The sequence below is a fragment of the Bubalus kerabau genome, chromosome 23, assembly GCF_029407905.1.
Source record: "Bubalus kerabau isolate K-KA32 ecotype Philippines breed swamp buffalo chromosome 23, PCC_UOA_SB_1v2, whole genome shotgun sequence".
Taxonomy (NCBI): Eukaryota; Metazoa; Chordata; class Mammalia; order Artiodactyla; family Bovidae; genus Bubalus; species Bubalus kerabau.
The window spans coordinates 38,726,639-38,754,293 of NC_073646.1; the positions used below are offsets into that span (position 1 = coordinate 38,726,639).

Genomic DNA, 27,655 nt, shown 5'->3' on the forward strand with positions numbered 1-27,655 from the left:
GGGAGGGGCGGCACGGGTGCTGTTTCGAGCTCAGTGGTCTAGGGGCCCACCCAGGAACACCAGGTGTCACAGGTCAAGGAAGATGGAAATACCAGAAGTGTTACAGACATGACGTTTGGCTTCTTAATGGCTGTTGCTTAACCTTTGGACTGCTTTGCTTCATGTAGAAACTCGGGTCTTGGTAAGTGTGTGCTGTGAGCACGTTGCCTCGTCTCATCCTAGGGAGTCCCAGCGGTGGACGTGACCTCCCAGGTCTACTTTCCAGGGTGGGCGCTCAGCCCACATTTCCTCAGGGAGCCCATAGACTGGAAGAGTCATCCTGGCGGTCACGGCTCCTGCACGGGCGTGAGATAACCTCTGGGGGCAGCCACATGTGCAGCCGCCAAGGAAGGTGGCGGGGGCTGTGAGGTCGTGACCTCTGGGCGAGGGTGGTGGGCAACCCAGGTGCCGCCCAAGAACAACCCTGTGAGCAGGCCGGGAGGCCGGCCAGGTCTTCTTTTCCCCTGAGGCTGCCCACTGCCTGAGAGAGGCTCAGTGAGGCTCGCGCTGCTACAGCGCCATGTCAGCCTGCACCTCCGCAGGCCACACGCCCCGTCGTGAGTGGGGGCAGGACCGAGGGAGCGGGCGCCAACACATTCTGGGTGGCCGGGAGATGGAAGGAGAGAGTGTGCTCTGAAGTCTGCTAGACCAGAAAGATGCCTCTCTCGTCACTTCATACGTTCACAAGTGTTTGAGAACTCAAAAATCTATGCTGCTTGTTTTCATCAGCATTATTCTCTTCCATGAAGTGGGTGATATGTTCATAAGAATACACATTTTGCCTTGATTATCCTTGATTCCTCATGAACAGATTTTTTCAATTCTCTCTATTGTATCTTCATTTTCTATTTCATTAATCTCTACTCTTACCCTCATTTTCTTCCTTGTACCATCTTTGGGATTACTCTACTGTTCTTTTCTAATTTCTGAAATGATACATTTAACTCATTAATTTTAAATACAGGCAAGACCACAAGATGGCCATACAAGTTAAAACTATGCAAAGCCATCTTAATCAGTGAGAGAAATTATGATTGTCCTGTGACCTTTAAAAATGTTTGTCAGAAACACTAAAAACTCTCTTACTGTCAGTTATAAATGTATAAGGAAATGGAAAATTGACTTGGAACTTTAAAAATTTCTGTTGGCACTGTTTTGTAGGTTTTTTTGTAGAAGTCTTACACATTTTTATATATGCATTTTTAGATACTTATGGTGTTTTTGAAAGGCCTACTGTATATGGCATTTAAATTTTTTTTCTAGTCAATTCTGTTGAGTTTTCAATTTCATTCTTTGTCATTACTATCCAAATTAATTTTATCATACTTTTATAATTGTTTTATTGAGATCTAATTAATACATAGTACAGTTCACCCATTAAAGTAATATAGTTTAGTGATTTTTAGTATATTCACCAAGTTTTAAATTATCATCAGAGTCAACTTCAGAATATTTTTCTCACTCCAAAAAGAAATCTCATACCCATTAGCAGTCACTTCCCATTCACCCCCAACTCCAGCCATGCTGCTGCTAAGTCACTTCAGTCGTGTCTGACTCTGTGCAACCCCATAGATGGCAGCCCACCAGGCTCCCCAGTCCCTGGGATTCTCCAGTCAGTAACACTGGAGTGGGTTGCCATTTCCTTCTCCAGTGCATGAAAGTGAAAAGTGAAAATGAAATCACTCAGTCGTGTCTGACCCTCAGCGACCCCATGGACTGCAGCCCTCCAGGCTCCCCCATCCATGGGATTGTCCAGGCAAGAGTACTGGAGTGGGGTGCCATTGCCTTCTCCAAACTCCAGCCATATTTAACCATTAATATATTTTGTCTATTATAGGTATGGTTTTGCTAAACATTTCATATAAATGGAATAGTGTATAGATCTACCACATTTAATTTTACCAGTTGATGGACATTTGGGTTTCTTCTACCTCTTAGCTACTAAAAATACTGTTACTATGAACATTTGTGTACAAATTTTGTGTTTACCTACATTTTTCCATCTCTTGGGTATACACTTAGGAGTAGAATTGCTGGTTCATATCGTAACTCTAAATATAACCCTTTGAGGAACTGCCAGACTGTTTTTCAAATGGAATGCACCATTATACATTCCACCAGGCTTCCCAGATAGCGCTAGTGGTAAAGAATCAGCCTGCCAGTGCAGGAGACACAATAGATAGGGGTTCAGTCCCTGGGTCGGGAAGATCCACTGGAGTAGGAAATAGCAACCCACTCCAGTATTCTTGCCTGGAAAATTCCATGAACAGAAGGAGCCTGGAGAGCTTCAGTCCTTGGGGCCACAAAGAGTTGGACATAACGGAGCACCTGAGCACATACATTCCACCAGCCGTGTATGAGGGGCCCAGTTTCTCTACATCTTTGCCAACACTTGTTGTCTTTTTGTTTGGTTGGTTGGTTTTGTATTGTAACCATCCTAGGAAGTATGAAGTACTGCTTCATTTGGATTTTGATTCACATTTCCTTAGTAGCTACTGATATCAAGCATCTTTTCACATTCTTACTAGCCATTGCGTATCTTCTTTGGAGAAATGTCTATTCAGATCTTTACCCATTTTTAATTGGGTTATTTGTCTTTTAGTTATTGCATTTGCTGGTCAACTTTTAAAAAAAAAATTTGTTTTCTGTTTTGATCCTTTTTATTATCTATGCAGTTTGGGGTTCTTGACAGTCTAATTCTGCTGGTGCTTTGTAGCCTCTTGATTACCATTCACGAGAGAGTCTTTCTGGAAGGGTTTTTTTGTCATCTCATTGTTCTCTTGAATGTTGGGGTCACCTATGGAGGTATAAAGGTTTGGTCATTGAAAGTCACCAAGAAATGAAAAGTAGAAATGCCAAGTAATAGTGGTGCTTCTCTGATTTAAATTATGTTTACTTCTTAGAAAATAAAAATAATTGATATAATAGGACTTACCATTTGATAAAACTCTTGTAAGATATTTAGAACTTGCAAAGCAATAGAAATGCTCCTTTTATTTTCTTCATATTCATACAAAGTTATTCTGCCAATTTTGTGGGGAAGTGACTCAGACTTTATAGAAAATACTTTAAATATCTAAAATTTATAACCTATTCTAATTGTCTAAAACTTAAGAAATAACAGCAGGTTTTAATTTTCTGTAGGTCAGAAAATTAAATAATATATTTATATATATAAAATATATATATATTTTTTCTTTCTATATATCCTTCTCCCAAGGAAGTCATTCCTGATGGTTTTCTCTTGAAACTTAAAGCTCCCTTATGAATAAAGTCTGTTCTCCTATTGTAGAAAATACTGAGAAAATGTGTCATTACTTTGTCTCAACTGTAATTGAAACTGATAGAAAAATATTTTAATGATTCAAGAGAAATGCCAACTTTTAATCATTTTTGTGCTAAATGCTATCACTTGAAGATTTCTAATAAGAATTAGCATATATTTTGAAATTACCTTCAAATCATTTTACTGAAGCCTCACCTTTTATCAGTTGTACCTTAACTGAACAAACTAGAGCCAAGGGGCTGGCCAGCACCGACAGGTAACTGAAATTTGAGGGGGACCTGGCCGTGCCCACTTGTTCGTGGTTGTCCACAGCTGCTGTCAGGCTGCAGAGAAGTTCGGCCTCTGAGACCTGAACTGTTTGTGGCCTGGCCCCTGGCACGCCCTTATCTGACAGTGGAAGGCCTGTAGGGCCATCCCGTTGCTTAAGTCAAGACCAGCGACCATGTGAGGGGTTTGAAATCCTTCTCTCCAAAGAAAGAGCAGCTCCTTAACCACCTGGGTTTAGGACTGCACTTTCTGGGATTGTTTCTACAGACTGCTACTAAGTGCTTGGGGTTAACACACATCACAGCACAGTCCCAGGAACCACAGCGGGCAAACAGCTCAGGGGCAAAACTGCCTTGCCCTGTCAGGAGGGAGGAACGAACAAACAAACGCAAAGCCAAAGACCAGAGCTCTGCAGTCAGGATTTGGCAGGTAAAATATTTTAATCCGCTGTGTTTGTCAAAGAGTAAGTCATATGAATAATGTTCATGTGACTCAGGTTGTCAGGGTGTGTACCTGGAACTGTGCACATAAATCTTTATCACAGGTACACAGTTCCACTCTAGCAACAGTGCTCGTTTAAAAGAGGAAACTGAAGTTTGTCTAAAACTTCCAGTTTTGTCCTTAAATCAAATGACGTTTATTTTTTAAAACTTAGAAAATATGGAAAAGGTTGGAAAGGGAAAACAGAAATGGTCAGGGGAAAATATTTTGGCAAAATATTCAAAAGAAACTTTGAATCCGTTTTTTCATCTTTAAACCATAGAAAAATAAAGCTTGTTCTCATTTATTTCTCAAGGAATAAAAGGGAACTCTGCTTTGGGGAAAGGCTTCCCTGATGGCTCAGAGGTTAAAGCGTCTGCCTGCAATGCGGGAGACCTGGGTTCGATCCCTGGGTCAGGAAGATCCCCTGGAGAAGGAAATGGCAACCCACTCCAGTACTCTTTTGCCTGGAGAATCCCATGGAGGGAGGAGCCTGGTAGGCTACAGTCCATGGGGTCACAAAGAGTCCTACTCGACTGAGTGAATTCACTTTTACTTTCACTTTCTGCTTTGGGGAGCTGACAGATTTCCTGTAAGGTGTAAGAACCTCAAGGTCACATCTATTTAGACTATGTTACTTTGTTCCAATTTAGCCAGCTATTACATTATTTTGAAGCATGTATTAAATTGTTTAGGCCAATTTCCTAAATTGAGCGCAAAACAGAAGATTTTATCTCTTCAGCATCAGGGAACCTAGACAATCATAGGTTTGCTTTTGTTATTGATATGCAGTTTAAAAAAATGTTTATTACACTTTTGTCTTGTTGACACTCAAAATCCAACCTGACAGTCTTGGGTCTTAAAAATAAGAGCATGGGAGGAAAAAAAAAAAAAATGAAATATTTTTAAAGAAATGTTGTTTATTCAGAGAAGTATCTCAAACAGATTCCTAAAATTTAGGTAAAATAGAATTAATACCAGAAGCAATGAGAAAGCTAAGTTGAGCCAAAGCAGTTGTTATTGATCAAAACCATTTATCTTTTAGTTGCAGGTAAGGCTCACTTTAAAGAGATTAAACTCCTTCCCACAAAAATAGGAAAGAGTTAATAAGGAATTTATTTTATTTGCTTAACTTTGTGTCTGCCAAAGGCTTACGAACTCCTTTGATCACTGTGATATAACTCTCTAAAGCAGGTGCTATTGTTATTTTCACTTTACAGATGAGGATTCTGGTATTCAAAGAGAGTTAGATGACTTGCCGAAGTCACTCATCTGGTTAATGGCAAGTTAATTGGAGCCCAGGAAGTCTGTCAGCGGCGCAGCCTATTATGCTGATTTAATTTTCTATGCGTCGAAAAGAGGAGCTTTTTCTGAAGTGATTAATTTTATGGTGTCAGATCATCCTGTCCATTATAGTTCAGATAAAAGATTGTGTAAAATAGTAAAGCATCATACAATCTGAAACTGATTCTTCATGCAAGAGTCTGTATTTTGTGTTTTCATCAGATATAATCAAGGCTTTGTATTTCATATTAGAAACATTTATTACATGACCATGAATGTTTCTGGTCTTCAGCCATTTGGAAGTAAATGCACTTCCTCAGGTACTCTTTCCTGGTCTGAATGACTTAACAGAATTATTAAAAGTAAGGAGGCCAGTGCAAATCAACTATCCCTCAATTAAAAAAACAAAAAGGAAGAATGCCAAGGAGCACATGAAAAGATGCTCAACATCATTAGCCATTAGGGATCTGCACGTCATAACCACAGTGAGGTACCACTCCACACCCAACAACAGCTGTAATTAAAGAGACACCAGCATGTGTTGGTAGAGAAACGGGAACTCTTGCGCTTTGGTGGGAGGGGGCGGGATGTGAAATGGAGCAGCTGCATTGGAAAAGAGTTTATCAGTTCCTCAAAACAGGAACTTATGACCCAGCAACTCCACCCCTTAAAGGTCTACTCAAGACAAATGGATGCCCACACAGAACTTTCACATTATTCCCAGCAGGCACAAGGTGGAAACCACCCAAACACCCAGCGGCTGATGAATTGATAAACGAAACACTGTGCATCCACACTATGGAATGTTCAGATCAGATCAGATCAGTCGCTCAGTCGGGATGATCAGATCAGTCGCTCAGTCGTGTCCGACTCTTTGCGACCCCATGAATCGCAGCACGCCAGGCCTCCCTGTCCATCACCAACTCCTGGAGTTCACTCAGACTCACGTCCATCGAGTCAGTGATGCCATCCAGCCATCTCATCCTCTGTAGTCCCCTTCTCCTCTTGCCCCCAATCCCTCTCAGCATCAGAGTCTTTCCCAATGAGTCAACTCTTCACATGAGGTGGCCAAAGTACTGGAGTTGCAGCTTCAGCATCATTCCTTCCAAAGAAATCCCAGGGCTGATCTCCTTCAGAATGGACTGGTTGGATCTCCTTGCAGTCCAAGGGACTCTCAAGAGTCTTCTCCAACACCACAGTTCAAAAGCATCAATTCTTCGGCGCTCATGGAATGTTACTCACACATAAAAAAGCACGATGTCTTGATGTGTGCTTAAACATGGATGGATCTTGAAAACATCATAAGTGACGGAAACCAGATTGAAAGGCCACATATTTAAGATTCCACTCATTCAAAAATTCGAATCAGCAAGTCCTTAAGAGAAAAAGCAGATTGGTAGTTTCTGGGGGTTGAGGGAGGGGACAATGGGGAGTGACTGCTTAATAGGTACAGGGTTTCCTTTTCAGGTGGTGAAACGTTTTTGAACTGGATAATTGATGGTTGTACGACATTGTGAATGTACTTAATGTCACCATTGGTAAATTTAGGTTATATGTATTCTATTGCCAAGAAACATAAGTATGCCACTTCTGTTAACTCTTCAGTATAACTAACTAATTCACACTAAAAACAATATAATAGACATTGTAATAATTTGAGAGGCTAGTTGTGCACATTTCCCAGCCCTCTGTGAAGGGTTTTAGTTGGCCCCACCCACCAACTCAGAATGAATAACATGGTAAATGAATTTTGAGTTGTAAAATGAGTGAGTCATTGGCATGTAATGTACAGCAAGATGACTATAGTCAATAATGTCATCATGTATATTTGAAAGTTGCCAAGAGAGTAAAACTTCCTATCACATACACAGCAGTTTTCAGTAGCACTGTATATAGCAGGGCAGCTGGCCTTCTCGTGGTGGCCGCTTCGCGGTGTGTGCAGACATCGCAGCGTCCGTTGCACACCTGAGACTAGTGCAGTATGACATGCCAGCTATGCCTCAGTGTGAAAAACCTCTGATGGATTGTGTTGGCATTAATGGAAATTCAGAAGTCTCACTGAATTCTCACAGCAGTCCTCTGAGGCGGGGGGTATCGTTCCCACTTTTTATAAACAAGAAAACGAGAACTTAGGTTAAATAATCTCACACGGCTAGTTAGTAGTGAAGCTGGGGTTTAAATTCCAGTTGGCTGATTCCCTGGTGAATGAAGGGTTTCCTATAGACTTCAGGTCTCAGCTTTAAGGCCTCTCAGTTTCATGACATCTTTAAAAACCCTGTTGGTAATTTTGAATTTGGAATTTTCTACTCCTTAAAGCAGATCCGACAAAAGTTGGATTTCTACGCAGAAAACGAATTACAAAAGTAGTCTTTAAAACCTGGAAGCCTGGGTGTGCACCAGAAGATGTACACATACTGTTCCTGAAATCCAGTGGAAGCAAGTCCCAGGAAGCCCGCACTTGGTATTTTCTATACACTTGGCTGCCCCGGGTCTTAGTTGCAGCATGTGAACTCTTAGCTGTGGCATGTGGGATCTAGTTCCCTGACCAGGGATGGAGCCCTGGCCCCTGCACTGGGAGCTCAGAGTCCTAGCCGCTGGACCACCAGGTGAGTCCCAGGAAGCCAGCATTTCGCTCAGTGTAGAAAATGGCCTTGGCAGCAGTCCTTCTGTAAAAACCTGCTAAGGAGTTGTGAACAGCTGTGCTTACAGTAATGTCCCAGAGGATTCTGAAGCTGGGTATCCTGATGGTAGTCCAGTGGTGTCTGCTCCAGGGAAAGTCCAGAGGGGGAGGGAACAGCAGCTACCGCAGGTGTGGCACCTCTGCCCCCACAGCGAGGCAAGGATGAGAGAAGCAGGCTCCAGGATGAGCTTGGAAATGCTTGTTGATGGACTGAATGAGTGTATCAGATAAGGGTGTTGGGCTCCTCCCTTTTGACCCTATGAATCAGGTTTCTCTAGGCTTTCTTGAAACCATGACTGTCGTTTACAAGCTTAGTAAACTTGATCCCCACCTTCAGGATATCTACAGCTTAGTATGGGAGATTATGAAAATATACACACACACATAGCTTTAACACAGGAGCAAGGGCCAAGAGTGAAAGGTACAAAGCTACAGGATTCCATGGGAGGGGGTGATCATATCTGCGGGTGGAGGGGCTGCTGAGTCAGGGGGTGCTGTAATCTTGTGGTCAGCCCAGAGATGGAAGGGGGTGGGTTCTGCTGGAGGGAGCAGAGGGACGGGACAAGTTCAGCTTGCCGGGATTCAGGGCTCGTGGAGAGGATCATGGGAGATTTTGGATATACAGGTTAGAGTTATTATTTTGAGTGATAGGCTACAGGTTCTGTGTTCCTATGTCTCATTTCAAATTGAAACAAGGTTTATTAGGACTAAAAGGTTTCTGCATGATGAAAAGCTGACTGATGCTTTAGGAGCATAAGTTCAAAGATTAAAAATTATGAGATGAAAAAAAAAAAAATTATGAGATGACTAAAGAGGCAAACTAAACGACACGCTCTTTACAACTAAAAACTGGGCTCTTGATGCCCGGAATAGGTCTGTTTCTGTAACTGTTGAGTGTAGTAAGACGACACACATATATACATGACTCAGGTGTTTATAACTCAGAGCCGTGGCTGATAGTAGCTTCCATTTTTATAACAATAGAAATTTGTGACATACTAAGTAAGGTTTCTTTTTTCTCTTCATATGTATATGATTGAATGTTTTAATATTATCTCTTATTCTTTACTAGATCTCGCCCAACTTTCCATTTCATATTAATATTTAAAAACAACTTATGAGTCCTCTAGGAAGTTTAGAAACCATTTGATAATGACTATGAGAATATACTTCAAGTTTTTAAAAAATTAATACTTTTATACTGAAAAATGAACTTAAGAAACAGTTTTGATCTTTATCCTTTTAAAATAGCTGTTTTAACATAATTAAAATCTGTGGTTATATAAACTATCTTGGGCATTGCTTTTTTTCAATCTAAGTATAGTTGATTAACAATGTTGTATTTGTGGTGTACGGCAAAGTGATTCACTTTATATATTATATATATATCTATATATTCCTTTTCAGATTCTTTTCCATTTATCACAAGATATTGAATACAGTTCCCTACACTATGCAGCAGGACTTTACTTATTTATGTGCAGTAGTTTCTATCTGCTAATCCCAGACTCTGAATTTATCCCTCTCCCTGCTCTCCCCTTTGTAACCATAAGTTTGCTTGCTGTGGCTGTAGTCTGTTTCTGTTTTGTAAATAAATTCATCGGCACTTTTTTTTTTTTTTTAGATTCCACATATAAGCGGTACCATATGATGTTTGTCTTTGACTTACTCCACTTAGTATGACAACCTCCAGGTCCATCATGTTGCTGCAAATGGCATTGTTTCATTATTTTTAATGGCTGAGTAATATGCCATTGTGTATATGTGTATACATGACATCTTCTTTATCCATTCATCTGTCGATGGACACTGAGGTTGCTCCCATGTCTTGGCTATTGTGAATAGTGCTGCTGTGAATACTGAGGGGGCACTGCTGTTTTAATTGAGCCTTTCACGTGTATTTCTTTGAATTCATAAGTAATCCATGTGATCATCATTTTGATGGCTACCTCCGTCTCACTCCGTTCAGTTTTCCTCTGTTGGTACCGAGGTAGAGCCCCTGTGCTGGGGAGGAGGGTGAGCACAGTAGTACTGGGATGAGGACAGGGTTTGTTTCTTCTTTGCTTTCATGAAAAATTGTCCTTGAACAACAGGAACAAAAAAAAGCCCTTCTATGGTTTTCTGAAAAGTACATAAAACCCAGTATTCAGTAATCAAGGGATTGCAGTAGTTTTTCTTTCCTCATTTAAATATCAGTATGTTCAATTCAGTGAGTGTTCAATTGATAGGCGTTGTTCTGGTCACTAAGGCATAAATCAACAGGTAAAGGTCCCTGCTCTTGGGAACTTGCGTTCTAGTGGGTGGTAAACAGGTCTGATTTGCCAGGTGGTAATAAGGTGAGGGGCCGATGAGTGATGGAAAAGAGGGATGGGATGTAGCCAGTTTGGGTAGGGGGTCAAGGAGGTACGGGCTAGAGGGAGAGCGGCAGGCAGATGTCCAGGGAGAGTAGTCCCTTGGAGGCTGGAAGTGCAGCGTTCCTGAGGCCTTGTGAGCTTGGGTCGCAGTTTGGAAGCCAGTCGGTAGAGGTGCAGTTAAGGCTGGAGAGAGAGGGGCTGAGGGCTGGAGAGGGGCTTACAGGGGTGGGACAGGTCCTGTGGGGCCTTGTAGGTCATGGTAAGAATGTTGTCTTTTAACCTGAGGTGGGGGTGGGGAGTTTCTGGAGATTTTGAACCCCAGAATGAAAAGGTTTGACTTAGGCTTTAAAAGGCTCTCTCTGGCTTCTGCGCACAGAAGAGACTGTAGAAGGGTGGGAACAGGGAGACGGGGCGGGAAGCTGTGGTACCAGTGCAGGTGAGCAGAAATGCTGGGTGGGACTGGGCATTGGCTGCCAGGGGTGGGTCAGGGTGGCTTTCAGAGGTCTCAGGTTTGGCCTGCTAGACCCAGCGGAAATGTGAGTCCAGAGTTCCCTGTGTGAGCGTGTAGTTCTCCACCCCCGTGGACAAGACGGGCCCGTTTGCTCACCCGGGATCACTGAGACTCGACAGTGTGCCCTGTGGCTTCCCTCAGCTGGAAGGAAGCCAGCAGTCGTGAGCATCACAGCGTGCCAGATGCTTCACTTCTGTGTCCTCGTCTGAGTCTCACCGGGTTGTGTCAGGGGCTGTTTATTTACACGTCCACCTCACAGACGGTCCGGGGAGGCAGGGAGCAGCCCTCCCCACCCCCAGAATGCCTCACAGCGCCAGGAACTTGCCAGTGGGGACCCTTTCCAGAGCGCCCTTCTCCAGTGTGAGCTGGGCTGCAGGCGTGGGGTCCCTGCCATTTGTGATGGGTCATCATCTTTTGATGGCTCCTTTCCTAAAGCATTTTCTGTTTCAAAAAGTTCAGGTGCCAGAAGCAGGCTGGCCACTGACCGCTCTGTTTGGCTACTTGGGCCTGTGTGTGTGTGTTTGGGCCACGACAGTTGCGGGAGGCCGGTTGTCACCTGTTGCCCTGGGGAGGCAGTCCTGCCCCTTTAGCTTTACTTCCTGCATAACCGACACGTTGAGCTGAAATGGCTTCAAGCCGCCAGGCCAGCCCTCCCCAGTGCATCCGTGCCTCTGTGATGCCAGCCACACACCACCCCACCCACCAGGCAGCTGTTCCCAATCAAAAAAAGCCCTACTAATTAAAGCGTCCCCTCAGACGCTGGGAGACTTGCCTTTCCCTGTATTTCACACGTGCCATGCATCATTCTGTCCTCGGGGCCCAGTGGGAAAATCCAGGTCCTTTCTCATGCTTGAGTGAGGATGCAAGGGGGTCAAGAGCACAGGCTCGGGGTCAGACATGAGTCCAGATTCCAGCCCCACCTCCTTTAGTACTTGTGTCATTTGGGGAAGGTCCTCCAAGGCCTCCGTCTGAGCTCCCGCCTCCGCTCAGTGGGGAACAGAGCTCCTCCCTCTGAGCTGGTGAGGACTAAGCAAGGCCATTTCTGTGAGGCAGCCTGCACGTGCTGACCCTCTGAACATCAGAGATGTGCTCTCCCCTCTGAGCTGGAAAAAGGTAAAGAATGCTGGACTGTGAGAGCACCGGGTTACTCTGCTTGTTCTTACTCTGTGTTCCCGTTGTCCCTGTGGAGTAAGAGAGAGAATGAAATGGATTCTGGATTTTGTGGAGTCTCCCTTAAATTCACATCATAATAGAACTAACCAACATGCACCTGGGGTGTGTGGTTTTAGATTAATGGCTTTCCACTGGGAGCAGAAGCTTTGTTTTATTTCGTGTTTTTAAACTTGCCTAATTAGAGCTAGTTGCTTTAAACTGAGACAGCTGTAGTCTTTTGAAAAAATTCACTCAAAATTTTTAAGATGGTTTTTATCCATTAATACTGAATTGAAACTGTTTCTCCCTGACTTTTCTCTGTGTTGACCTCATTGTTGTGTTTCGGGGTCCTGTTTTAATTATTTTAAATAATTTACATCTTTCAGGTATAGCATTTTTAACATTTAAATGAAAATGCCTACAGTTCATTAGTGACTCTGTAAGAATAACCGGTTGTCACCTTCATTCATTATTACTAATGCTCTTACTCTCATTTTTGCTGGCTTCAAAATGGTTCTCTTTTAGCCTTAATCTACTAAGTGATGAAAAAGGAAAATGAATAATTAATGTTAATGTACCTCACGTGATATAACTAATCTTTTAATGTTGTATTTTGCATTCACATGTAAGAATACAACTGCTTGCAATCTGTATATGGATGCAAAACTGATCAATTATCTGATATATAATATATACACTTGAATAAACATTGTTCTTTTAGCTAAAATAAGAGTAGTGCATTAACATCCAACTTTTAATATCTTCATTACAAATCCTGTACTTTAACTTAACAGCACTTATTTACAGCAGGTAGGCTAAATTCTTTTAATTGCTAATCAACAATGAAGTAGAAAATGAACATTCAGTTTGCTTCCTGAACCAATCTAATGACAGAATTATCACCTAAACCCCAAATCTCTACCCTACTTAAAATAATACTTAGTTAAAATCTTCTGAATGGACATCTTTACTAGGTATTACCTTAGGTATTGTAAGACTAGATCTCTGATATTGTAGATTGCATTTGCTCTGCACCTACCGGAAAAGACTTAATTCTAAAACATCCAGAAGGGTTTCTAATGATAATTCCCATTGAGAGTTAAGTCCTGTTATTAGAATAATTTGTCGTTGTTTAGTCACTAAGTCGAGTCCGACGTTGCCACCCTGTGGGCTGCAGCACACCAGGCTCTTCTATCTTCCACTATCTCCCAAGTTTGTTCCAATTCATGTCCATTGAGTCAGTGATGCTATCTAACCAGCTCATCCTCTGTTGTCCCCTTCTCCTTTTGCTTCAATCTTTCCCAGCATCAGGGTCTTTTCCAATGAGTCGGTTCTTCACATCAGGTGGCCAAAGTACTGGAGCTTCAGCATCAGTCCTTCCAATGAATATTCAGAGTTGATTTCCTTTAGGTTTGGTTTGATCTCCTTGCTGTCCAAGGGATTCTGAAGAATCTTATGCAGCACCACAATTCAAAAGCATCAATTCTTCAGCACTCAGCCTTCTCTGTGTTAGGATAATAGTAATATTTTATCTTTAAAAGCATTCTTACATAAGCTTAAAATTAATTCAGCATGTCAGTCCTATGGGGTTTATTAGTTTCCATTTATTCTTTCTTCAGACCTTATTCAGAAAAATGTCTCTTAAAAAAGAAAAAATGTTTTAATGTTTCTTTTTCTAGCGACCTCCTTAATCCACTTTTCTTTTACTGCCACACTTCCCAAACAAGTAGTTTATACCAGCTTCTCCCTGCCTCTCCCAATCTTTACCAGAGGTCAGGAAGCTGGGAGGTGTCAAATGCTAAGTGTCTAGTATGTGTCTTGCTCTTGGCACGTCTCCCTTGTTAGGATACTTAATCCTCACAACTCGGGTTGCCAGGTGTCTGGCACTGAACCCACGGAGTCTGGGATTGTAGCTTCTTGCTTGGCAAACTGAAAATTTTATAAACAAAAATGTCTCGTTTTCTTTTTTTAAAAATTATCTTGTTTGTGGCTCAGGAGCCTCTGAGACTGGACCTCAGTGTTACTAAATCTTGGTGATAAGAAACCAAAGATGCCAGGAATTTGCTCCTGGAGGCCCTGTGGGTAGAGACAGCCCCAGGTGACAGCCGGCTCTGCTGAGGCTGCAGATGAACGCCCAGAGGTTAGGGCCCAGGCATGTGGGTTCCACCAAAGTCATTTTTCCTGGAGGCACTTCTGTAACCAGTATGCGTATAGCAGTAGAATCAAACACTACAGATGCCACCTTCTGAGGGGTCCAGCTTTCACTGGTTTTCTTCTCTTGCCATCACTGAACTTCCATGCTTTACTGTAGTCAGCCTTCCATGCATTGATTCAGTGTATTCATTAACGACCAGACTCTTAAGGCCTGTATGTTCCTGGCGGGCACCTGGGTGGGGGGGCCGGCACACAGGTAACGGAATCAGGAGATCCACTTCTCTTCCATGTGTAACTGCCAGAAGCTTCAGACGCTGCATGTGTGTTCCTCCCAGCGAGGGGCTGGTTCCTAATCACTGCAGGGCCCACGCGACTGCCGCAAATTTATTTTTAATTAATAGGCTTTATTTTTTAGAGTGCTTTTAGGTTTACACAGAACTGCGAGACCTCACAGAGTCGTCACCCTGCTCTGTCCCCTGCTCACTGTTTCCTCTGTTTTTAAATCTTGCACCGGTGTGGTGCATTCGTCACAAATGATGGACCAAGGCTGGCACATGATTAACTAAAGACCATAGTTTACATTGGGGCTCTATGAGCTTGACAAATACATAAAGTGCACCCTTACCAACCTTCGGCAGTCACTGATCCTTTTTTTTCCCATCAATGTTTCTATAGTTGTGCCTTTTCCAGAATGTCATTTAGTTGGAATTGCATATTAGGCAGCCTTTTCAGACTGGCTTCTTTCACTAAGCAACATATATTTAAAATTCCTCCATCTTTTTGTGGTTTAACAGCTGGTTTCTTTGGTTTCTTTTTAATCCCTGAAGAACATTCAGTTGTACACACGTGCCACAGTTTGTTTATCCACTGAGTTGGGTTGTTTCCAGGTTTTGGCAGTATGAATAAAGCTGCTTTAGGTATTCATATACAGGTTTTTCCACAGACGTAATATTTCTAGGCATTTGAGTAGACACCTAGGAGTACAATTACTAGGATAAGACTAGTTTTGAATATAAGAATAGTTCGAATAAATTGAGGAAGACTGTTTCCCTGGTAAGAAACTGCCTGCCTTGAAGCCGCAGGAAGTTCTGCGTTCCCGTCCATCGTGAATGAGCGCTCCTCTTGCTCCACATCGGCATCTGGTGTGTCAGTGTTCTGGGTTACAACCATTCTGATAGGTGTGTGCTGGTATCTCCTTTTAATTTGTAAGTTCCCATATGACATGGAGAGCATCTTGTCATATGCTTATTTGCCATCTGTATAACTTACATTTTAACTGAGCAGTTTTTGTTATGTTTGAGCTTTAAGTGGTCTTTATATTATTTGGGATACAAGTCCTTTATCAGATATGTGTGTTGCGGATATTTCCTCCAAGTCTGTGAACTTGTCTTTTCATTCTACTAACAGTAATTTTTGTGGACCAGAAGTCTGTGATTTTAATGAAGTCCAGCTTGCCAGTTTTTTCTTTCACAAATCATGCTTTTGGCGTGATAGCTAAAAACTCAGTGCTAAACCAAAGTCATGTGAATTTTCTCTGGCTTTATCTTCTTAAAGTTTTATTGTTTGGCATTTTACATTTAGGTGTGTGCTCCATTTTGAGTTGCTTTTTATGAAAAATGTACGGTCAGGCTCTAGATTTGTTTCTCTGCAAGTGGGTATCTAGTTGTTTAGCACCCTTTGCTGAAAGGACTGCCCTTTCTCCATTATTTTTGTCCCCCTTGTTGTCTTTGGGTTGCTTTTGAAAATCCTCCTAAATGGAGTGTTAGTTATAACCCACTGTTATTATCCTGGAGTCCTGTTGATGGGTGACGTGGTAAAGTATTGGAGAGGAGGAGCATCCTTTATAATCCCATGTTTAAATCTCCATTTTGGTTGTTTTGTGGTGTATTACTGGTTTTTAGTGGCCACAGTATGGGGGTCATGACCTTCCGAAGAGTTTCTCAGGCTTTTTTTCCCTCTCTTACTTGAGACAGGAAAGCGAGAGGGGCTGCAGGTAGCTAATTGTCCTTCCCCAGATCAGATAAGGCTTAGAAAAGTGTTTCCCTGGAGGGCTAGCCTTCCTTACTCAGAACGCAGCAAGAACAGGATAACTCTGGGCAAATTTCAAAACACTTTCCCCTCCCCACCACCAGAAGCCCCAGAGGAATTTTCTCCATTCCTTACAATACAAACTTGGTGGGGGGGTGGGGGTGCCTCCTAGAGACGAAACTCCTGAGAAGTGAGCCTGCGTTGTTTTTAACTCTCCACACGGAGCCTCCAGTGATTCCCTTGCATTCCTGGCAACCGTGGCTCCAGCATCAGTTTCTGCTCCCTGTAAACTCTGATTTTCCACATCATTCTAATTCTCTGATGAATCTGAGAGTTGTTTTTCAGTGTGTTTAGCTTGTTTTTTGTTGTGAGTAAAGGAGTGACAACTTCAAAGCTTTTTACGCATTGGAGCAGAAGCCAGAAGTGCCCTTACAGTTGGTTCTAACCAACAGCAGTCAGGTATGCCTGTTCTCATAAGGGATGGATCCTGATGGAGTCCTTTTAACTACAGTATTGTGAAAGGCTGTGAGGCGGAGGAAAGTGGAGTGTATTCTGTTTGATGGTGGGAGATTGAAAATTTTCCTTTGGAGACCCTGGGAATAAAGGTGGGGGGGGTGGGTCATGAGAGAGGAGATGAGCTTAGAAGAGTTTGGTGTCTATTTCTCTCATTCTGTAAGTCTTAAGAGTTCTTCCAAAGCATTTAAAAGATATACACACACACACACACACACACATATATATATATAATATATAAGGCTTACCAGGTGGCACCAATGCTAAAGAATCTGCTGCTGATGCAGGAGACATAAGAGACACCGGTTCGACCCCTGGGTCAGGAAGATCCCCTGAAGGAGGAAATGGCAACCCACTCCAGTATTCTTGCCTGGAAAATTCCATGGACAGAGGAACCTGGCAGACTACAGTCCACGGGTCGCCAAGAGTCAGATACAGCCAAGCATACACGCCATATTTGTATAAGGAGCAAAAAATAGTAAAACACGGTGACTAGTTACAGGCTGACAGCCTCATACATGGATTTTATTTCGGGAAGATGAGTGCTCACCCAGAAAATGGCTTGTTGATTGGGGAATTCTGTTGGCATATGTCATGCATCATGGGGCTCACTTGCTCCTCTGCCTGGGCACGCACACCTTACTAGCCAGTGTTTCTCTTCAGTGCTCAGGACAGAATCACACCCACCCAAGCCTGTGAAGAGCGTGTTCTGGTTACCACCCGCTCGCTCCTTTGGCATTGTGCCTGTCTGCATGTTGTTTATTTGCACAATTTCCATAGTGACGAGAGAGGAGCCCCTCCATCCACCTGCACCCAGGGACTTGGGTGGACAGCGCTGAGAGATGTTCTGAGATGCTGGCAGGTTGGGTCGCCTGTTGCTGGTTATTAACGACAGGCTCTGTGCTAACTCGGTGTTGATAACCCTGAGTGCATCTGGTTTTGTTTTTTTTTAACATCTCCCACCTGTGTATAATTTGCTTTTACTTTCATTATATTTTTTCTGCATCACATTAGGTATTTGGAAAACTCTCCTGATGCAGGAGACATAAGAGACACTGGTTCGATCCCTGGGTCAGGAAGATCCCCTGAAGGAGGAAATGGCAACCCACTCCAGTATTCTCCTAGCCTGAATCATTCTGACTGATTTAAGCAAAATTATTTTAAGTAGATCTGATTTGCTCAGAATAGAGTGCTTGATTTTCAAATAATTGGTTTTTGTTGCTGTTTATTATTCATCTCCAACCGGGAGTTATTTATGGGTTTAAAATAGATGTGAAAAGTATGGCCTTTTTACAGTAACTCTTTTTTTTAATCACTTTTCCTTTAATTCATATGGTGTAACTTTAGGCCCATAGTGGGTTGGCTTCCACCTTGTCATTTTATTGTCCGATTCCACTTGAAGTCACATGGAGGAAATAGCGTGTGACTCAGTCATTGCTCTGCACTCTCCAGAAATAACAGACGTTGTGAGTATCCATGATCAAATATAAACGAGAAATAACCCTTATGCCTACATGTTCTGTGTCCCCGAAGTCTGCTAGTAGTTTCCCTCTGGCTCCTCTAAACTTACATCATGAACTGATGAATAATTACCTAGTTGAAAATATATTAATAGTGCCATGACTAACCCATGTTTCAGATGAAAACCTTGTGTTCATACAGGTAATACTTTTCAAAATTTTGTTTTTTAAAGTCCATACTGTCTATTGGCTAAACATGTGTATCTTCATACAGTATTGTCCAAAATGTTAGACAGATCTGTTCATGGTTCCTAGAATTAGAGTGATACCACCAATAGCTATTATTTGTATGAATTTTAGAGAAAAAATTGATGGTAGACATTGACTTTTTAGTTGTATCAACATCATGATTTTGAAAAATAGGTATATATTTCAATTCCTTTAATACTGCCATTTAAGAATATAATTTATTCAGACTGGGTTACATTACTGTACTTACTATGAGTTTCTTCCCAAAATATTGACTCAAAACCTAAAAGGGACAAAAAGGAAATGATTGATCCCGTACATACGGTGCTGTAGTTCCTGGGACCGACACGTAGGCTCCTGTTTGGGCGTTTACTTAGTTCTGCTCCACTGGATTCTGGGCTATGCTTTCTCAACTGCTCTTTCTTTTTTCAAAACAATTTTTTTCCTCCCAAATGTAATTTATGAAAAAGTAGGTTATGGAGCTAAGAGTAAAACGTGTGTGATTCCACATCTCAGACATAAAGTAACACTTGCTTTATTAAGAGTAAACTTCTGTACATTGAACATAAAGGCTGTTTTCATTTTCTGTTCCAAGATACTCTTTGGGCAGCTTGCATAATCACAGGAAAGATGTTTTTTAATCCTTTTTATGCCTGAGGACTCAGAAGTTGCTGCTCTGAGGTCGGCATTTAAATTCCACCAACAGTGAGGGACTTAGCAGGGGTAAGGTTAGGTGTTCCATTCCTGCCCACAGAGTGAATGGTCTGTTTCACTGGGCCCTTCCATCAGGCTCTGCAGTGGGGAGGGGGCGCGGGCAGGAGGGGAGAATGAGGAGGGGGTGCAGGCAGCCGGGGCTCTCAGGTCAGGCCGAGCACCCACTTCAACAGTGCTGGTGTTCTCACAAGCCCAGACTTATGGCAGCACATATCTCGGAGTCGATGTTATATAAGATTGTAGAAATAAAGTTCTTGACAACATGAAAAAAAAAAATTGTGAACACTTTCCTCCTAGCCTGAATCATTCTGACTGATTTAAGCAAAATTATTTTAAGTAGATCTGATTTGCTCGGAATAGAGTGCTTGATTTTCAAATAATTGGTTTTTGTTGTTGTTTATTATTCATCTCCAACCGGGAGTTATTTATGGGTTTAAAATAGATGTGAAGTGAAGTTTATTAATATTTCACCTCAGATTATTTCAATACATGAAACGACATTAATGTAATTATATTCTTGGTCAGATAAAGGCTTCCTTTGTGAAGAGCTTGGTTTGTGTATTTGTTTCATGGTGAGCTTTAGGAGAACGGAATCACAGGATAAATGGAGTCAGGATCACTGAAGATGCACAGTGGGTGCCTTGATACCCTGGCGGGGGCCCTCACACTCATGCTTATCCAGCAGCAGTTCTTGGAATCACATGGTGCCTAGGGGCTTCCGTACCTCTAACCTATTAACCCAGTTATATCCTTCCAGGAGATTCTCTGTCCCCACCACCCACCATGGTCATTTTCAGCAACACCGTTCATGGTGGGCTTCAGGCTGAGGAGTTGGTTTATCTGGGACACCATGGGAGGGAGTGACATTTTACATGTAGAATTGGAGAGCCCCCTGGCACCTGGGAGGAAGGAGATCCAGAAGAGAACGGGCTGGGAGTCATGAGAAATGAGAGCTAGAAAGAGGAGGGCAGCTCCTCCGAGGTCCAGCTGGCAGGTTGACACGTGTGGGGCGGGGCGTCTGGGGACTCCCCCACCTCTGCTGGAGCAGGTCATCTAGCGAACACGGACGTCCCATGTCATCCCCACGGGCCGCCTCTGCTGGGCAGGGGAGGGCTGGCACGTTTGTCACCCAAGGAAACAGGATGAATCAGGGCGCGGTTCCACCCCCAAGCTGGCCCAAGCGATGGCACCAGGGAGGGAGTGTGACACACGGCAGGGCGTCAACCCCTAGGGCTGGCTGGCAGCCCGGAGCTGGGCTTAGAGAACATGCTGAGTGTGCCGGGGGGCATGCTGAACACGAGGTGCCCGATGGGATGGCAGGTGGGTGTGTTCAGGACGGGTTGAATTTCTGAGTCTGAAGATGAGGGACGAGCCTGGGCTGGCTGTCCTAGAGTCAGATGTTCTCAGGTGTCCCCAGAGCTGGGCACGGTAAGAGTCCTTTGCACAGAGGTGCTCGCTGAAGCCCGAGTCCAGTCTGCAGTCTTTCCCTCTTTTCCCACGTCTGCCGTAGTCATCCTCTTCATTCTCCCTCCTCAACAGCCATTCAGTTTTGCCCAAAGAGTTTCTTTTCACCTGCCCACTGAACTGTAGGATGGTCCCCCCGGCACGTTGTGTGGTGTGGTATGACTTGGTGGTGGTCCAGGTGACACTCTTGCTCCCAGTTCTTGGATATCAGACCCATTTGGTTCCTGTAGAGACCTCCGTTAGCAGAGGGAGGCTCTTGTTCCCTTCCTTCTAGAAGCCGGGAGGCAGCGCTCTGCCACACACCGCAAGAGATGCACCTGGAGCATCTAGTTGCTTTTTAGAGCAACAACTCCTTTGTCCTGGAATGTGTAGCCCCAGGAGACAAAACAAGGTCCCTGCTGCGGTTTCCCAGATTTTTTTTTTTTTTTAGATTTTCCAGAGCGATAAGAGAACTAATATAAGAAAAAGAAAATAACCTTTATCTTTTATGCCTGACAGATAATCAGATTATCCAGGGGATTAGATCAAAAATGAGTCATTTGTTCCTATAATTAGTTACTATAATGACCAAGATAATCTTTTGTAAGAGAATTTAACAATTAAACCGGATAAGTAGGCTTCAGCTTAGGAAATGGGTAAATAGCGAGAGGACAAGGGGAGTTTGAAGGCAGAGCTGGCGGGTGTTGTGGAGTGTTGTTGTGGTGGTGTTGTCAGCTGTGTCCATCGGGCGTCCACCCCTGCTGTTGGGCCATAGCCAGTGTTCCCAGTGCCCCGGGGCCTGGTGCCCACCTGCCCTGGGAGCAGCTGTGGACTAGACCTCACCCACCAGTTTACTTCCTCTCGTATCTTTACAACACACCACACGATGGCTTTTCATCCTAACATCCCTGATTTTGTTCACAGGCCGTGTTCTCATAGAGATTTCGAGTATCCACAAGAAACTCAACGAGAGTCTTGATGAAAATGTATGTGAACAGTTTTTCTATTTACCAAATATACTTATTTTATTTTGCTTCAAGTCTCAAACCTGGTCTCAATTTTTCACTTGTGTTCACAGTTCAAAAAATTCCATAAGGAGATTATCTATGAGCTGGAGAAGAAGACAGAGCTTGATGTGAAATATATGAATGTGAGGACCAGGTTTTGCTGCACCTGCCCTGGGTGGAGGGCGCCCGGGGAGGGGAACCGAGTTTTCAGGGAGGCTGCGCTCGCCCGATGGCTGAGCCTAAGGAGAGCTTCCCCACGGTTGAGCTGGCGGGGCAGTGAGTATGAAGGCTGCAGTACCCCGTTCAAACAGCCAGACAGGAAAACAGGTGCAACGTTTACCTTACAGGCGACTCTCAAAAGATACCAAGCAGAACACAGGCATAGATTAGATTCTCTGGAGAAATCGCAAGCTGAATTGAAGAAGATAAGAAGGAAAAGTCAAGGAGGACGAAATCCATTCAAATATGAATGCAAAGAGATTGAGGTAAACCTTTCAGCACTGTGTTACTTTATTTTGGGGTGGATGGTTTATACAGTTAATGGGAGGCATGCTTATCTCAGTCAGCCTATACTTTATCCATCAGATGTGCTGCTGCTGAAAGTCAAAAATAAGCATTTTGACTTGGTGGGAGCTGAAGGCCGCAGAGTTCCCCAGAGTTAAGAATAATTAGTCAAGAGCACTGGTGTTTTCTCCTGACTTCGGGAGAGTGATAAGCATTGTGTCCCCATTTTACAGATGGGAAAAGTGAGGCTTCGGTTAACTCACATGGTTGGCACTTGTAAATGTGATTTGATCTTGAACTTTCTGGTTCCAAAAGCCATTATTTTCCAGTGAAACATGATCCTGTCCCTGGAGTAAAAGTAATATTTTATGCAAATTGCCAAGTGGAATGTAGGGCCTTTGGGAACCTCTCTCCAGGCATGGGTCAGGGACCTTAATGAGAATGTTGATATCTGCTCAGATCAGATTAGGGCTCTGTTGGTCTGTCTAATGTTTATCTGCCTTCAGCATTCACTCCATTATCAAAATAAATCCTCTGTAAAGATGGCAGGAGATAAGTGTCAGGCTGGGTAGCTGTTTGGTTCCTCATGTCATACTTGTATAATTATTATTTATTTTCCTAGTATGTAGAAACCATTACTTCTCGCCAGAATGAAATCCAGAAATTTATTGCAGATGGTTGCAAAGAAGCCCTGCTTGAAGAGAAAAGGCGCTTCTGCTTTCTAGTCGACAAGCACTGCAGCTTTTCGAGTCAGATACACCATTACCACATGCAGGTGGGCGCAACAGCAAGTGTTTTCCTCACATTTAAACGCCCTCGACGTGCTTCACCTTCCATAGGTGCCCCAGTATAAAGCAAGGGGCTCGTTTTGCCAAGGAAAGAATTCTAAGGAAATCATTTTTGACCAACTTGAATGAGTAAACTTTTAGAAATGTAGATGAATTGGTCAAATGTTTGCTTATCATGTTGAATTTAGTAACACCCACTCATATTTAATCAACAGCTGAGAAATGGCACTTTTTCCCCTTTTCTCACCCATGAGCCAGCCTCTCTCAGACTCTCCCTGATGCATCTTCAGCACCAGAACCACGGGGTGAGTCCCGCCAGCCCGGACTCCACCGGGGTGGTCTGAGAGGCTCGCCTGGGGGTCCGTGTAGACGGTGTTGCTGGATATCCTGCCCTAGACCACAGACCCCGTCACAGCTTCAGGACCGCTGGACGGGGTCCTCTGTCACTCTGCTCAGGTGTGAGCTCCTGACGCCATCAGCCCCATGACTGGCGCTGTCACCCTCCTTCAGCACGTGCAGTTGTGAGGCTATCCTTCCAGGAGTCATCACAAACTGTGTCCTAGATTTCCTTCCCTCCTTTTTTTTTTTTTTTTTAATAAAACTATGGAATCTATTGGGCTTCTGTAAGCATCCAAAACTAGCAGTGACTGAGGTCAAATATTCACTGTTATTCACGATGAAGTAATTTAGAGAGCACTTCATCATGTGAGAAGCGTTCTAAAAGCTTGGATATAGGGCTGCTTCCTTTTGGGGGGAACCTGGCCTTGTATGCATGCATATATCATAGTTACATACTCCATAAACTTGAAGGAATATTCAGCTACCAAATCTAAATAGCCAAGGTCTCCAATTGTCACAGAAAAGAAAAGCAAACCTGCTGCATTCGATGACAACATTTGTCCCCAGCACTTCTGTAGTAGCTTCGGCACTGTTTCCATGGTGAGGGTGTCCACCGGTGGGGGCCGGAAGCAGCCTTGAAGCTCTCTGTGACGACACCCCGTCTCCCCCAGCGATGGGGCAACTTTCCAGAGAGCTCTGGTAGTTGACAGAGTCTTCCACACGCTGAACCTTGGGTCCCAGTTACGTTTTTCTGCGTGACGCAAGCCAAATTCCCTTCTTTCTCTACCAGGAGTCTCTTTGGTGCCTTCCCTGGCCCCAGTGCTTTCAGTGGCTCCTTGGACACAGCAGCCAAGGCCGTTGGTCCCTGGCGTGTCCAGGCCACAGGCAGGGGACAGGAGTGGGGCGAGGGGCAGGGTTCAGGATTCGTATCGGCACCCCCAGACCATGCCTGAGGAACACAGAGTCTAGATGAAAACAGTACAGTTGTTACGAAAATAGTTTCACAAAAGATGCTCTACTTCCCTCTTCCAACTAAACTGCCGCCTAGAAAGGGGGGGTGTCATAAGGGCTCCCGGGAATCCGGGAGTCCAGTCAGAGGAAGAGCCAGGCTGTGGGAGGCAGGACAGACACCTCCGCCTCAGGCTGGACGGTCTCAGCGCTGTCTTCCTGAGTCTCTGCACCCAGCTGCTGCCTGCCCAAGGGCCCCGCCGGGCTGTGGTCAGGACTTCCACTCAGCACTGTGCTGACTCCAGAGAACCACCACGCTCCGCCTCTGGTCCCCCTGTCCCGTAGAGCACCTTCTCAGGACAGATCTGATTCACCACTCCAGTGCGCCAGGCCTCTTTCTCTGGGGTTAAGTCCACTCCTGGTCCTCTTGCTCCATCAGAGGCGCTTCTCATGGAAGGGGTTGGAGGAAGACACAGGGGTCAGCAGTTCTCGGGCCCCTGAGAAACATGGGGGTTAACACAGATTGCTCCACCTTCTGTGTTAGTTCTGAACTTCTGAACCATCAACAATCCTTGTATCAGCCTGAACTCTGCCCACACTGAGGGAGACAGGAAATCCCTTTACAACAGGAGCCTACGTGCTCCTCAGCAAATAAGACACGGCAGATCCTCACAGATGCTTCAGCTACTGCTGAATTTAACTCCTCGCTCCCACACTTCCGGTGGTAAGCCAGGAATCTGAGTAGTAGTAGTTACCATTTGTGTCAGTCTTTCTAACAATACACGTTTGTTTGTCTTTGGTTTTGTTTCTTTTGAATTTATAGTCTGCAGAACTGATCAATTCCAAACTGCCTCGGTGGCAAGAAACCTGTGGTGATGTCACCAAAGTGCCAGAGAAAATCATGAACATGATTGAAGAAATTAAGACCCCCATCTCCACCCCAATGTCCGGAACGCCCCTGCCTTCACCCATGATCGAGAGAAGCAGCATGGTAAGAGCTAGTCGTCACCTCAAGATTTCAGCCAGATTTGCACAACAGAGCAAGGCCGCCTTTGTCAGTGGAAATCACGGGCCACCCGTATCACTTCCGGGGCCTACCTTTCCTCACTGCGACTTCACCCTTCCAGCAGCGCAAACACCAGACGTGGCCCCTCTCCCTCCCCGAGGCTGGGCTTATCCCCAGACACATGCTGTTGCCTGCCAGTTCTCCCCCTGCCCAGCACCAACCGCTGTCCATACAGAGATGACCTTGACAGTCTGGCCTGTTACACAGCAGGCAGGATGATCCTGGCTGGATCGCAAAGGCCAGAACCTCAACAGGCAGCAGAATGTTAGCAACAGAGGATTCTGAAAACTTTCAGGGAGGGGAAAATGGATTACTTATTACAAAGAAAAGAGAATCCCACTGAAACCACACTTCTTTTTAGAAAACTAGGTGTCAGAAAGTAAAGGACTAATGCCCTCAAAATTCTGTGGAAAAATACTTTTAAATGGAGAAGCCTCGAGCCAAGCAGCATTTAAAAGGGAGCCTCGAAACCCACAGAGACAGAAAGTAGATGAGTGCTGTTCAAGGGCTGGGGAAAATGGGGAGTAACTGCTTTAAAAGGTGGGGGGAGCTTCCCTGGAGGGCCATTTTGTAAGACTCTGCACTTCCACTGCAGGGGGCGAGGGTCCAATCCCTGGTCAGGGAACTAAGATGCATGGGCAGCCAAAATAAATAAATAAATAGACAAAAGAAGGGGGTATTCTTAAAATAATTAAAAATGGGGCATTACACTGCAAACAAGAGAATTTGGGGAAGAAAATGGAATTTAAAGCATATAATACAAAACGGCCCTGGGGATCGATCTCTAATGCCATTGCTGTGTTATACTCGGATTAAACTAATAAGGAATTTTTTACAGGTTGGGCAAGATTGTGACAGCCTTTCTAAATACCCACCAAAGATCCCCGCGGCTCCTTCAGCCAGAGCCTCGACCAGCCCTTTGATCGATCTGTTTAAGAACCCAGCCACAGTTGCACAAAACTTAGAAAGAAAAAATAATTTAACAGGTGAGCTGTTTAGTTGAATTTCCTTTAAAATACCTTTAAATTTCTTAAATATTTAGGTAAGTGTGCCTTGAGAACTACATCCCATGAGTCACAAGGAGTCGGCCATGACTGAAGCACCTTAGCGCGCATGCATGTTGTGAGCTGGAAGTGAACCCACGTGTGTGGCGGCACCGGCTCCACGCTGGCTCAGGGGACGCACACCTCCACACAGGGTCCAGGTTGATTCTAAAACTGCAGGACGTTGCGTCAACAGATATGACTTCTGTATGCTGACAGATGTTTCCATAAACATACTATTGAAAGGTGTTACATTTTCAATACACGCTTAGAACAGAGCCTCACACTGTGTTCCATATCCACTGGCAGCTGAGATAAAATCTCCTCTTTTCAATGAAACGATGAAACAGATGATAGAAATTCACATATCACAGTTGTGGTTCCTAGTCTCACCGGTAGGCTGCGATTGAATTATACTCAGTGTTTTTCATCATCACTAACAGAGCATGTCAAAATTCTCCAAGCCAGGCTTCAGCAGTACGTGAACTGTGAAACTCCACCAGCTTGAACATCCAGTGGATCGTCGAAAAAGCAAGAGTTCCAGAAAAACATCTATTCCTGCTTTATTGACTATGCCAAAGTCTTTGACTGTGTGGATCACAATAAACTGTGGAAAACTCTGAAAGAGATGGGAATACCAGACCACCTGACCTGCCTCTTGAGAAACCTATATGCAGGTCAGGAAGCAACAGTTAGAACTGGACATGGAACAACAGACTGGTTCCAAATAGGAAAAGGAGTACGTCAAGGCTGTATATTGTCACCCTGCTTGTTTAACTTCTATGCAGAGTATATCATGAGAAACGCTGGGCTGGAAGAAGCACAAGCTGGAATCAAGATTGCCAGGAGAAATATCAATAACCTCAGATATGCAGATGACACCACCCTTATGGCAGAAAGTGAAGAGGAACTAAAAAGCCTCTTGATGAAAGTGAAAGAGGAGAGTGAAAAAGTTGGCTTAAAGCTCAACATTCAGAAAACGAAGATCATGGCATCTGGTCCCATCACTTCATGGGAAATAGATGGGGAAACAGTGGAAACAGTGTCAGATTTTATTTTTGGGGGCTCCAAAATCACTGCAGTTGGTGATTGCAGCCATGAAATTAAAAGACGCTTACTCCTTGGAAGGAAAGTTATGAGCAACCTAGATAGCATATTGAAAAGCAGAGACATTACTTTTCCAACAAAGGTCCATCTAGTCAAGGCTATGGTTTTTCCAGTGGTCATGCATGGATGTGAGAGTTGGACTGTGAAGAAAGCTGAGCTCCAAAGAATTGATGCTTTTGAACTGTGGTGTTGGAGAAGACTCTTGAGAGTCCCTTGGACTGCAAGGAGATCCAACCAGT

The 27,655-nt window shown here is 44.0% G+C and overlaps 1 protein-coding gene across 1 annotated transcript in view; it reads left to right on the plus strand.

The window, feature by feature from the left end:
* BAIAP2L1 (BAR/IMD domain containing adaptor protein 2 like 1) overlaps positions 1 to 27,655 on the plus strand; it is a 75,807-nt gene that overhangs the window by 35,372 nt on the left and 12,780 nt on the right. The window contains exons 4-9 of the mRNA XM_055562628.1: positions 21,539 to 21,600; positions 21,693 to 21,764; positions 21,969 to 22,106; positions 22,748 to 22,900; positions 25,024 to 25,191; positions 26,105 to 26,252. Of these exons, the coding sequence (XP_055418603.1) occupies positions 21,539 to 21,600; positions 21,693 to 21,764; positions 21,969 to 22,106; positions 22,748 to 22,900; positions 25,024 to 25,191; positions 26,105 to 26,252 (741 nt within the window). The remainder of the gene's footprint in view (positions 1 to 21,538; positions 21,601 to 21,692; positions 21,765 to 21,968; positions 22,107 to 22,747; positions 22,901 to 25,023; positions 25,192 to 26,104; positions 26,253 to 27,655) is intronic.